We start from the raw sequence: 14,162 nt of genomic DNA, 5'->3' as shown, positions 1-14,162 counted from the left end.
GCATCCATGTCTTTTCTCAACTTTAAAAAAAAACACTATTAGTATCCCAGTACAACGTGATGGGATACTAATAGCAATATCAGCCTCGCAGGGGGGGGGGGACCATTACCGGGCCTGGTGCTTAAGTGCAAAACAGTGAGATTGCTAATATTGGACCAATTCTATGAAACGCCATATTATGCCTAGATTTTTAAAATTCTACTGCTACTGAAACAACAGAGCTTCCAATTATGTTCCAGGGACCTTAAAAGGAGGCATTTGTAAAATGTGCCCGCTGGTCAAAGATAAAAACATAGAATTTCTATGTGGCAAAAAATATGTTTACTTCGCCATTTCTTCAGCTGTAAAACTACAATGTTCCTACAAGTGAATGTTCAATGTTGCTACAAGGTAATGTACTTGTAAATAATTGAATGTTGGTAGCTCAATCAGTCCTCCCCACAAAAATCATTTTAGGGTGATAAAGAATTGTTCGTTTCAGTAGACATTTACTGCACGTTGGCAAGAGAGACCGCTACTCTGAATCTCAGACAGACAAGAGTCATTGGCCCTCATTACGGGTCCGGCAGTAACCGTGCTGGTAAAACCGGCAGATAGCCGCCGGACCCGTAATGATTTACTGGCACCTGACTTGCCAGAAATAACGGGGCATTACAACCCCGGCGGTCCGGTAAGTCAGGCACCGGTAATTGTAAATCCCCATTCCCATTTGAGTCGGAACTACGGAAGCACCGGCACCATTAATAACGGTGCCGGTGCTTACATGAAAGTCTGTGGGCGGGTGCCGTGCCGCCCACCAGGGTAGACCTGGCGGGTGGAACGGGACATTACCGCATACTTGTACTTTGCGGATCCAGAAACAACGGTGCCGGTAACCTTACCGCACCGTTGTTTCCAGACCGGCAAAATTGTAATGAGGGCCATTGACATTGATGATTACAAAGCTCTGCTTTTATGACAAAAAAAGTCTGGCTCAATCCTGATATTGAAATCTATGTTTTCTTTCAAAATAATTAGGGATTAAGTTTGTTCTCCTTGCATGTAATATTTATTTGTGTTTATCGACTACGTTTGCACATTGAGTGTTCACAATGAACACCCTATTTCCTACACTCTCCTCCTCATCTAATTCCCTTTTTTGTCAAAGGATATTTTCTTCAGCATGCATTTGTTTGATCACAAAACACATTGGCCCTCATAAGACCCCGGCGTTAACCAATGGCGCTATTAGCGCCATAGTTAACGGTGGTAACTTACCGATTCCGCCATGGTGAAATGGGGAATCACCACCCCATTCCAAGGTTGGCGGGGCGGTAATTCCCCATTTACCATTGGCCCTTCCCCATTCCCATTTTTGCCCCATAGGGCTCAATGGAAAAGGGGAAGGCAGTAATTATGGTACCGCAAATTGCAGTACCGTAATTACCTTCAAGGTCCCTTTGCGGGTCCCTACCTTAACGGCTGGTCCAGACCAGCCGTTAAGGTCGGGAGCCGCAAAGGGACCTCGTAGTAAGGAGTTAAGGGGTTAACGGTGCCGCAACCTTTCACGGCGCCGTTAACCCCTTAACGCCTGGGTCGTAATGACTCCCATTGCACTTTAAATTATATTGCTTTGGTAAATACGTAACTTCAAGCAATAGCAACTTGGTTTAGTTGATATGTAAGGGTCAAGTTGTTTGAGAACCTCCCTCAACTTTTCAAATTCAAGTACTTCACGCAATCAATATAAAGCACCTTTTATGCCATGTTGCCCAGGCTACCCTAATAAAGATATTGATATAATAGATGAGTTTATACTCATTGCTTTAAGTTTTTAAACTTTTCATCTAACTAATGTGCCACATCATTTTTCACACAATATGAATATGGAGCAACACCTCATTAACTCATATGAAATGTATGAGTCTAATTGTTTGTGAACACTGCCTTACATGCACCATATTGACCCTTTACCAACCAATGAAACCCAATGGCCCAGCCAAGGTGACAGTGGCCAATGTTTGCAAATGTGGAATCAGGCCGTCAGCCCTGCTCTCTGTAAACTCTCTGGTCCCTCTTACATTATTTTATTTACTTAGATTTTGGATTGCACTGGCTCATAACAGGATTCCCATAATACATTATGTTTATTACAGACACACTGGGAGAATTTGCCTCCCAGCATTTTGATGTATGGGTATCAATGTGCTCTCAGTGTGTTGGTTTATGCACCCTGGAGAGGTTCATTTCTTCAATTTTTCAATAGCAACAAATATTTGTTGGTTTTGCTCGTTTTCATTCACTTCCTTTCACTTTTCTGCCCTTGAAGAGCTTGCTCACCATCTCATCGTTCTAGCACTCTGACATTACTATGCATGTGCATGCAGGTTTCAGCATAGAGATGGGCGGTGGCTCTCGCTCTCCACAGGGGATGCAGATTAATTCAATCTGATTCTTTCAATATATGTGCCTCCACTTAAGGTTTCAATTCGTAAGCACATGGTGATTCTTTCTCTATTTTCTGTTTATCAAAGACACCTATATCTTTTTTTAAATAAAGTGCTTTCACATTACCTACAATGGAATAGATACAATATTGTTATCTATTTAAATTAATATTAGTTTAATTCACTTGTGTCATCTATGTCACCTTCATATTCCAAGTACCCTGATGATCGCTAAACAATATGTATAAGTGTGAAACAAATACTGACTTGGATTGGAATGTAAAGCTACAAGAATGAAATATGTTTGCCTATCACAAGGCAGAGAATACATATCGTATTTAACTGAACGGACTCATTGCAAGCACCTATGGTTCCTTTAGTTAAAATCACTTGTAAGGTGCATTCACACATGTACCAGTGCTGCCATTATATTATATGCATCCAGAACGATGTGGTGCTTCTATCAGCTCCCACTGCAATTTAAAAGCATATACTCTTGTGTTGTGTGCACATTTCATTGATGACATCCAGTACTTGAGGAGAACCAGCTCTGGTTCCGGAAGCACCTCAAGACCTTCCTTTTCGCTCTGCCTTTGCCCCTCTTCTCTCCTGCTGATCTGTTATCTCTCTCTGCACCGTGCACCTGGCCACCCTCTGTCCTTCGGGCCCAGGTACCTGCTCATCCTGCCACCCTGCCTCCGGGCCACCCCTTGCACTGGGGTCTGTATCTGTACCCGTATAGTCTCCCACCCACTTCTCTTCTGGACTTATCAGATATACCCTATCTGCTTAACCTAGAACTTGCCACTTGCTAGCTGCACTACCATCTTTATTTATTAATTGTACTTATTTATTTTATTCTGTTCTCCTCTGTTCCGCACTTTCCACCTCTCCCCCTTCCATGCACTTTACCCTTTTTCTCTTTCCCATGCACTTGTGCATTCTCAATGTCACTGGGCCTAGTAAGATCGTTGTTGTTGTTCTCCCCTTTTCCCCTCCCTTTGCCTGGTCGCACTCTGAAACACTTGTGTACGAGCATGATATAAATAAAATATCATTTCATTTCAGTATTCACTGAGATATAATCAAACATGCATTCCTTAGTCCAGGCATTAAAAATATATTGTTGGTCCTGTTATGTTCCCACTTGAACTAGTCAATCGGTCTCAAGTTGCTCTAACCTCAGGGATACTCTGTTACCCATGTCTTCAACAGCTGGTGAGGTCAGGCAGGCCAAATGTCCTCTTTGGGATGCCAAACCAGGAATCGCAGGGCAGTGCCTGTGGGTTCCTTGGGAGTTGCCAGACATATCTTGGTGGCCCCCAAATGCAGTTCCTGATAAATCCATCATGATTTCTGTCTCATTGCTCCACCAAATTAGAGATTATTAAGACATCTGACCTTTTCCTCCTTAGGGCCTGAACGGATACCACCTGGGAATATTACTGTCATAAACAATCACTCAACAAGTTCCTTGCAGATCAGCTGGACCCAACCCCCTGGAATCGTGGAACTATACACTATCGCCATTCAAGGAGCCGTCAACCAAACCCAGAACAGCACAACTGCGCAGCCTGTTACTTTCACAAGCTTGCTCCCTGGAAGGGAATACACTGTCACAATCACAACAGCCAGCGGCCCGTACAACGAGACATCAGATCCAGTGACGGGAGTAACATGTAAGTGTATATGTTGCAGTGTACAGATTTATTGTCGAAAGTGTCAAAATAGCCACAATACATAAAGATGGAAAGTAATTGTTGACTTCAATGTGAATTTTACTTGCACGTTTATGAGGTTTAAGTAATAGGAGGTAGTACGACCACTTTACCTCCAAAACGTGTAGTTTGGAGGTGCTGCAAAAATTGAGGTAACGGAATTACCTCCAGTTTTTTCCTGCACCGCAAAACTCGTAATGAGGCCCATTGGCTGTACTGTTTGAAGTAAATAGGGAAAATAAGAAGCATCCTCATTAGTAATGCCTCTACACCTTATTTTATGTTTGTCCTTGATTAATCGTGCGATTTGATGTTAATGGTGATGCCGTTTTAAATTAATATTCACTAACAAAAAACAATGTTAAAGGGACATTATGGTTAAGTTGCACTAGCACAAACCTATGAAATGCAATGGAAAAACGTTGTTACAGGCACGTTATGGTTACAGGTAAAACCAAAAAAACCCTGAAATTCGCCAGTTATGGTAAGCTAAGCAACCAGAACTCGCGCCTGCACTGTGCTTTTTCTAAGATGAACACCCATGACATCAAAGATGACATCACAAATGTCATTGATGACATCACATTTACATTTACTTTTCATGAAAAGCCTGCACATGGTTTTCTCAATATAATGTTGCCAGAAAACGATCAGAGGTCATTCAGAGAACTAGCATGAGATAGATAATTCATTACACAATGCATTGCTCTACACAACATCGCAGTACAGAGTTCTTTCCAGTGTAGGAGGCAACTTATTCATAAACGTAGGCATTGCCTGCAACATGCAGTATAGAGGATCAATATTCACATTTTTGCCACGTTGGAGAGTAAAATGATGAATGCTTTTGTGTCCGATTTTTGCGTACTGTGAAACATGTAATAAGTAGCTACTAACGCCTAACTTACAACATATCTGTACTACTACACAGAAACCATAAAGAGACCAGAGCGCACACAAATGCGCCCATACACAGGGTAAGTACAGTTGACGAAAAAGCAGGAGTACTAACAGACAGTGTTCTTAACCTAACTTGGTATGTTTATATACACCAATATTTGCTCTGTTGCAAGCCTGCTTCTTCCCTCATGTATCTGTATCACATGCTGTGACTAAACCCTTAGTAAAGCAGTGTAAAACCATATGAGAAGTGTAAGCTCTGCAAACATAGTACCTTTTCTATGTTTTGTTCCTGACTCTCAGTGAAGAAAACCACCCGCCCTACATATGTCAGTGAACAAAAAAAGAGGTAGCCTGGCATGTGATGTCATCAGTGATGTCATCAATGACATTTGTGATGTCATCTTTGTTGTCATGGGTGTTAGTCTTAGCAGAGCACAGTGGTGGCACGAGTTATGATTGCTTAGCTTACCATAACTGGTGAATTTCGGGGGGTTTCGATTTTAATTGTAAGCATAACTTTCCTGTGGTAAGGTTTTTCCATTGAATTTCATAGGTTTGTGCTAGTGCAACTTAAGCATAACGTCCCTTTAACAATGTTTTTTCTTAGTGAATTTCATAAATTTTTAGTATGGCACTGTAACCAGAACATTGCTTTAGTATAGTGTTTTCAGTAAAGGCAATCGTTTTTTAGTAGAGTTACTTAACCATAACGTCCCTTTAACATCGTGTTTTCAGAGAGTACAGACTAGAAGGTACCAAGACCAGAACATCACTACAATGTAGTAAGCACACAGAAGTTTGTCAACTAATCGCATAGTTGCTGAACAATAGTAGAGAAGCTTAATGTTTCACGGATTACACAGCAAAGGCAAGCAGCTTAGAGTGGCTGGAAGAAAATTCCCCTCACGACACAATGCCTTACACTACAAACCCCATTGGTACATTATATAATATATATTGCTATATGTACAGCAAACGCATTTTCTTTTCTGTGACAGAACATATTGGAAAGGAAAGCAAGCCAGCGCAATCAGCAACCCTTCCACAACAGCATACGGCCATAGGAAAAGAAAGGGACTCTATGCATAGCAAAATGGACAGGCTGGAGGCCAAAGTGGAAAAATTGGTGAACAATTGTGCCGCCTGAAAGGTTGCGTATAGGGGTGTATTATTGACTAAATGAAACAGCACTAGCAGACCTGCACTTGTACCGCTTACCCATGCCAAAAGGCTGCAATCCCATCTAAAACCATGTGATGGGAGACGTTTATGGTGATTCCTCAATGTCTTCCTCCCCTCACAACCAACTTGAGGAAATCCCCAATTCCCCACAATAAGTATCCACTTATGCTACCTCACCCTTTCCTAATGGTGTGTATGAATGTGTACAAGTAAAATTTAATAAGTGAAAGGTTGCTGAGTGTATATGTGATATTCTTATTTTGTTCAAATGCCGTTCTCGCTCAGCGGCACACAGTCCTCTCAAAAGGTAGGTGTCCTACGGACACCGCAGCCACCCGACCTATACACAATGACAATGGAGGCATCCGTACGGTGCCAGCACGCTCCGCATGTCTGCATGTTGTCCTCCACCTACGATTACATGTGGGAGGTGACATTTGGTTGTTGTGCAAGTACACGCATGTGTATCGGTTCCTCTGTGTCCTAGTAATACTGCCACTGTGCAGCATATGCAAACGAACGTTAAATAGGTGGAGGCGCCCACCCACGGCCTTCAGGTACCTATACAGATAAACATCCCACCTGACATACCCTATAAACAGCCAGCGTCTCCCAAAATGCTCGGCACACGTATGGTGCCCTATTATTCAGTACATAAGTGCCAACGGAATTCACATGCGTACAACATATTCTGCCCAAAATGCAGTACGAAAGGAGAGCGGTGGCGACGCTGCACGTGGGCCCTTATTTCAGTGACACAGAGCAGACCCATGGACAGCGACAAAGTGCAGTGTTGAGGAATGTTGGGAGTGTTTTTTGGAAAGTACACGTGTACAAACACACCACAATGTGCGGTTGTACATGTATGTAGGTTTTTGAACAATGTAGGCCTGTTTTCCGGGTGCAAGTTCTCCACAGCAGCCCTACAAAAGGCCACACCCATAGCTGCTCCGCAATCTGTTTGCAGCTTTTCAGAACAGAGTAGCAGGCCACATAGGTTTGGCTTGCATGTTGGACCAAATGGGCTGTGCTACATTATGTTTCCAAGTAATTGCAACCATGTCAGGCCGGCTCAGTGTGCACAGTATTGTAGAAAATTATGAACGGCCCTTCCTGTGACGCACACCCGCAGGCGTGATAGTCGCCACAGCGACAATGTCATGGATAGCATGCTGAAAATGGGAGTATGTGCAAATGCGTTTCCCCAAAGACGGCGAGGGCCGATCCCCAATAAAGCAGAAACATTCCTTCTTCTTTTTCTACTGTCTTCTTTCCAGCACGCCGTCATTGCGTACTGTTCAAAAGTTCCACACGCATCCACCAATAACATTGAAGAGCTCACCATGTAACAGTATCAGTTCTGTACAACAGTCCTCTGTGTACACACCACACCCAGAAACGTTATTGTGCAATCGCTCTGCCTCCACAGCCCCATTTCCATTACCGCCATCCTGAAAATCCCTGGATGTGGCTGTCATGTTGCGTGCAGACGTGGGGGAATAAATTGCAACCCGGAAAGGGGGAGTTCGTTGTAAGGGGTAGTTCTGAATAGAGCTTTTTTTTTATAGATGCTTCTAGAGAAACACCTTTTTTCGGTTTTTATTTGAATTTGTGTTTATTTGTGCTCACATTATTACAGTAAACTCTTCAGCGCACTCTGTAGATGAGCAAAGAAAACTGTGTTACCAATGGACGACAACAATATGTAATTTGCTTGGAACAACTCCGTATTTCCACAACTAATGGGGTCATTGTTGCAGAAGAACATCCCATGAACGGACAAAAAAGGATACATGCTTCTGTTGATGAGACCCCTTCCGACCTCTAGCTGGCGACAGCAAACATTAGAATAGGTGCATAGTAATCTTGGTGGATACATGAAAAAGTCACCTTGGCAGAGGGGACAATAAGCTGCACTACTTTCATCACCATCTTCAGTTATTGGTACAGACGGGAACAAGGCATGGAAACCAAATGCAACTCTCCATAGTGCACGACCACACTATGTACAGTAGCTAAAGTGGCCACTCGTCGACATACTGCAAGCACAGCACCGAAGCTGCACACATCGCTACAGCACCACAAAGCCTCCACTCCCTTCAAATCGAAATTGCCATGAAAGCCTTTTTCAACGGCATACTGGAACAGATCTTCCACAAAGGCATCAACTACTATCAAGACAGTGCGTCTCTCGATCTCTGCCTGCTACCGTCAGTACACAGAGTAATGGGAAAATATATTGCTGTCCCTTCCTGTGACGCACACCCTGAGCACCTGATTGGACAATCCCCACAGTCCCATTTCCATTACCGGCAGGGTGAGAAGCGCAGATTGTGGCATGTGCACTTTCCCAAGTACCACAAGGGCCGCACTCCAGTAAAGCAGGAGGAGTCCTTCTTCCTACTGACGCGCTTTCCTGTGACGCACACCCTGAGCCCTGACTGCACAATCTCTACAGTTCCATTTCCATAGGCCAGCATGGTGCTAGGCCATAAAGACCAGACATGGAAATAAGGCACAATAACCATATACCCAAATGACACGTCAGTCGCGAGGTTAATTTTTCAAACAAGTCTGGTTTTTATTCAGAGTATCTCAGTCGGCCGACTGGGTCTCAACGCCTCACGACGTGTGTTCCCAAACACTGTGAGATGTGAGAGAGCGAACAGCGCTCAAGCAGCCATATATATACTTCATACATCATCCTTTGTTAAAGCTATTCGACCAGCCTTCATACATGTCATACAGGCTAGGATTCAGTGATGGACAATTATGACACGTTAGGACAAGTCTTCATTCAGTCTAAACATAGTTATTCTAGCAAAGGCTGCAGAGACAGTTTTCTGTTATGAGGAACGTGGAGCTCTGGCTTGGTAAGGATATCTTTTTCTTAGCAGAGAAACATTCCATACTACGTTATCTGTTTGCTACGGCTCATGAGCTAAGGGTCAGACAGTTCTGAAGCATGAAATACCATCCTCCGTGAAGGAGCACCGTTAAAAGAATATAATTCATGTTTAACTGCCTTTTACAACAGTGCTTGCAAGACAAACGGGCACCTGGACTTCTGATTAGGCGCGGCTTCTGCACGGCTTCAAGGACTTAGTGAGAGGAAAAACAATGTATTTCTGCGCGGTTTGCATTCCTGTCTGCGTTAGCATTTCAGAGTTCAAGCCGTGGCCTTGCACCATCTGCAGATCTAAAGCATAGAATACATTTGCAAAGCATTACGAAAAAAGAAGAAAATGGCCGGCATTTCACAAAATTGACTCCCTATGGTTACATACATGTTTCCAGGATTGCGATGTTTGTCAAATGATGCGATTTGATTCTGGCCAACATATTATACGTATCATTCGGTTATGGGATTACTTTTTCGGTATAACAAACCCTCCTTTTGGCCTTAAGCCAACTACCCATGTCACTATCACCATCATCAGAAATATTAATTGCCATACATTCTTTAATTATTTCATTTTCGTGTTTTGTACCATCATTTATCATACGAGGGGGAGGCTTCGTACTGATTGCATGTACACGTTCATTTGTAATTTGGGAGCAAATGGCTCACAGGCATTGTATGCAACAACAGTAGAATATGAGGATCCCAAATATCTTAGCCAAGATTGCAATTAGCTTCCATCCCCGGGATTGTAGCAGTTCCCAGATACATGAACTTATATTTCGATTCCAACCACCTGTGGGGACATGAATTTCAGAGCTTAGGACATGCAATTTCTTAATTGCTTCAAATATCGTAGGGGAAGAGTCACTTACGAATACACAGCACGCTGATCCCACTAATCTGCATACACCTTCACGATCAGCCAAAATAATATCAAACACCATTCTATTCTGAAGTGCAACTAGTCTTATTGCTTTTTGTTCCATTGTCATATTGCAAAGTATATCAGTTGTTCCATTTATTGTTTTCTCTAACACCCTGGACAGTTTTCTTAAATTCCATGAGTTTATTGCTTGTCCCCAAAATGGTATAAACGATTTTGCTATATCCCCAACAATCTGCCCAGCAGTATCATCTCGTCGTAGCCAAGATCTAGATATTTTTGCTATTTCAGACGTTTTGGCAAGAAATACACCAGGTAGCAGTATCCCTAAATAACAGATCCCTTCCCAGTTTCTAGATAACCATGGATAAGACTGATCTCCACACACAAAATAGACAGAACCTTCTATATATAATGGTTTCTCTTCTTGTTCAAGCATAGCAGTATTCATACATCTAGTAACTGTTCCCACTGGGTGGGAACCCTTTTTCCGTAAGCAAAATGGGACAGAATGTGGACTATGATTAATAGTATAGGGGGGAGGCACAGCATCTTTGTCTCTGACCAGAGCCACTTTAAAAGTGATTAAGGACTGGTAAGGCCTTGAGAGCCTACTGGACTTGTTGTTACAGGTTTTATTTTGCTTCTGTTTGTAAACACAGAACAACCTAATGGTTCTAATACCAATCTTTCCAATTCATTTATATTTGTTCCATCAAATTGACCAGTGACGCTATCATTCCATTTTCCAAAGAATAGCGCTCTTAATGATGCATAACAGGCAGTATTAAGCAGTAAAGGATGTATATACCAACCCATTCCTCTTTCCCCGTGCTGGGGTAAATGGGAAAAAACCCAACAATTGGACCTATTCAAAATAGCATGGGTCATATTCATAATCAGCAGTAAAGTGTTATTATCATAACCTTTTCTATGTTTAACTTCTCGTGACGGAAGAGTATAAGAGAGCACATGGGCTGGGGTACTCATATTGGCAGCATTGGTAACTGACAATAGAGTATTTAAGGGATACATAGTCTCCAAGTACCAAAACATTGGGATCAGTGTAATTAAAATGCAAAAAGGTATCATAATCAAAAGTACATTAGTCTTTCTAAACAAAGTCTTTCTTGAGGCAGACTTAATGTCAATGTCTATATCATCAACAGCATTGGTGCAGGCGGGAACAGGAGCGAATACAGGCATCGTTTTATTTCAGGAAAAGTTTTTCAGCGTCCGTCGGAAAAGTTCTCCACACCTACACACGTTAGCAGCAAAAGTTCAACCGAATTCAGGTTAGCCTGCTTAAGATGGCAGCCAGCTGAATTTTATATATTTATATATTTCAACAAAGGTAGCAGGCGCTTCTCTCCAGAAACAACATGGCATGATAACCTGTTCTGAACATGGCATTATAACCTGTTCTGACATGAGAGTTTGCAGCACACGCTTTTTGCTCACTGTACCTTTCACATATGGGAAATAACCATTTGCATATCAGTCTTTGTCCCGCCCACATGGGCAGTCCAGCACCGAAATGCTATGGCAATTCCTCTCTGAACAAGAGTACCAACAGCAACCCCATACACGTGTTTCAGCCTTGTTGGGCCTCATCAGTGAGGTGAAGCTGTGCCTCTCTGAGAACAGTGAGCAGGGAGTCCACGTCTGGTTGCTCCCAGGTAACTCAGGGTGACCAACCCCAAGTTCCTTGCAAATATTTCAAAAAAGGTAGCAAGCGCTCCTCTCCAGAAAGAACATGGCATGATAACCTGTTCTGAACATGGTATTTTAACCTGTTCTGAGATGAGAGTTTGCAGCACACGCTTTTTGCTCACTGTACCTTTCACAGATGGGAAATTTCCATTTGTAAATCAGTGTTTGTCCTGCCCACATGGGCAGTCCAGCACCGAAATGCTATGGCAATTCCTCTCTGAACAAGAGTACCAACAGCAACCCCATACACATGTTTCAGCCTTGTTGGGACTCATCAGTGAGGTGAAGCTGTGCCTCTCTGAGAACAGTGAGCAGGGAGTCCACGTCTGGTTGCCCCAGGTAACTCAGGGTGACCAACCCCAAGTTCCTTGCAAATATTTCAAAAAAGGTAGCAGCACTCCTCTCCAGAAAGAACATGGCATGATAACCTGTTCTGAACATGGCATGATAACCTGTTCTGAGATGAGAGTTTGCAGCACACGCTTTTTGCTCACTCTACCTTTCACAGATGGGAAATATCCATTTGCATATCAGTCTTTGTCCCACCCACATGGGCAGTCCAGCACCGAAATGCTATGGCAATTCCTCTCTGAACAAGAGTACCAATAGCAACCCCATTCATGTGTTTCAGCCTTATTGGGCCTCATCAGTGAGGTGAAGCTGTGCCTCTCTGATGACAGTGAGCAGGGAGTCCATGTCTGGTTGGCCCCAGGTAACTCAGGATGACCAACCCCAAGTTCCTTGCAAATATTTTAAAATAGGCCTTCACTTTCAATGGTAGCACCGGGAAACCGTGTGTCAGAGCTCTCAATCGATACAGCTCATACGCTCCTTTTTCCTAGGCCTCCGTTCCCAGCTACATCCGTGAGCTAGAAACAAAGGCGAAACAAAAGCTGATCACTTCTAATTTCGTGAACGTAGATTGTACCTTACAGCTCCAGGTACAGTATGATCGATGAACAATGCACTGTCATCTCCAGATGCAGGATCAGTACCAATTCGTGATGCAATAAGTGATGATGAGGCAGCAGTCGAACAATGTTGAGGCAAAACTGGTCTATCTATTTTTGTTGCAATCTTCCCAGGCCCTTTCTCTGGCTCAGGAAGGACTTCTGGCTGGAATTCGGCGGTGATGTCTTTGTGATCAGGTACAGCTGTCTTGCTCTTGACGTCAGGATCATCGATCTCTTTCTCATGTAGCAAAGGAAATGGAATTCTTTTTGTGTGTGTTGCGTGGATCCAATGCTTTCGGCCATTCACTCCGATTGCAGTCTGTGTGGCCAGCAGCACCTGGAAAGGCTTCTTCCAGCACTGTGCAAGCAAAGAATTTCTTTCAAAATTCTTTACCAAAGTCCAATCACCTGGCTACAGACAATGTCCTGGGCCTGTAAATCTGACAGGAAAAGCCTCCTGCACCTGCTGATAAATCAAACGCAAGTTTTGAGTCAACTGTTTACAGTAGTCAATAAGCAATGGATACTCAACATCCCTTAATCTTTTCGGACGTGGCACATTCCAGACATTGGCTGGTCTTCCCATAACTATCTCATATGGGGAGAGGCCAGTCCTTTCCTGCACAGCTGTGCGCATGCACAGTAAAGCTAGTGGCAATGCATCGAGCCATTTCAAATTGCTCCCTTCGCAAATCTTGGCCAATTTATTTTTCAAGATACCGTTTTGCCGTTCTACCAAACCGGCACTCATCGGGTGTCTGGCCGAATGGAATCGCTTATCAATTTGGAGACCTGCACAAATTTGCAATATCATGGCCGCTATAAAATGCGGTCCATTATCTGACCATATGGCACGGGGTAGTCTGAATTGGGGAAAGTACTCTTTTAGCATGGATTTCGCTGTGGACATGTCTGTACAATCTTTCAGGGGATAGGCCTCCACCCATTTGTTAAATGCACAGACCACTATGAGGACATATTTATAATTTTGGCATCTCTCCATTTCTATGAAATCAAAATGGATGACTTCAAATGGCATAGAGGGTGGACCAAAACTTCCTACTGGTTTCACTGTTCCCTTCCCAATGTTATGTTGCAAACAAGTCATGCAATTCTGAACCAATCTTTCAGCAGTTTTCCTAATGTTTGTATTATGCCATACAGAATCAAGGTGCTGAGTCATTTTTTTCGCACATACGTGTGTTGTACTGTGAGCCACAGTAACCATTGCCATCACATAGGCATTTGGCAACATCCATCGATTATTCTTTTTGTCCACCCAACAACCCTCAGAATCGAATTCTGCTGGACCCTCAGACCATTGTTTTATTTCATCTAGAGTGGCTTCTGCTTGTATCTCTTTCACTGTTTCAATTCCATCCTCTATCATGCAGGACACTCCTTCTGTTGTTTCTAAATACATTTTTGTGTGCAAATCAATGGCAGTTTGTTTCGCGATTCTGTCTGCAAATGCGTTTC

The 14,162-nt window shown here is 43.1% G+C and overlaps 1 protein-coding gene across 1 annotated transcript in view; it reads left to right on the top strand.

Annotated features, from left to right (window-relative positions):
* LOC138505094 (uncharacterized) overlaps nt 1–14,162 on the top strand; it is a 717,078-nt gene that overhangs the window by 133,880 nt on the left and 569,036 nt on the right. Inside the window, exon 16 of the mRNA XM_069625408.1 lies at nt 3,842–4,105. Coding sequence (XP_069481509.1) covers nt 3,842–4,105 — 264 coding nt within the window. The remainder of the gene's footprint in view (nt 1–3,841; nt 4,106–14,162) is intronic.

Source organism: Ambystoma mexicanum, chromosome 11 (genome assembly GCF_040938575.1).
Source record: "Ambystoma mexicanum isolate Mex_15411 chromosome 11, UKY_AmexF1_1, whole genome shotgun sequence".
Taxonomy (NCBI): domain Eukaryota; kingdom Metazoa; phylum Chordata; class Amphibia; order Caudata; family Ambystomatidae; genus Ambystoma; species Ambystoma mexicanum.
Note: the sequence above shows the minus strand (reverse complement) of the source record. Positions and strands in the feature narration are given on the sequence as shown.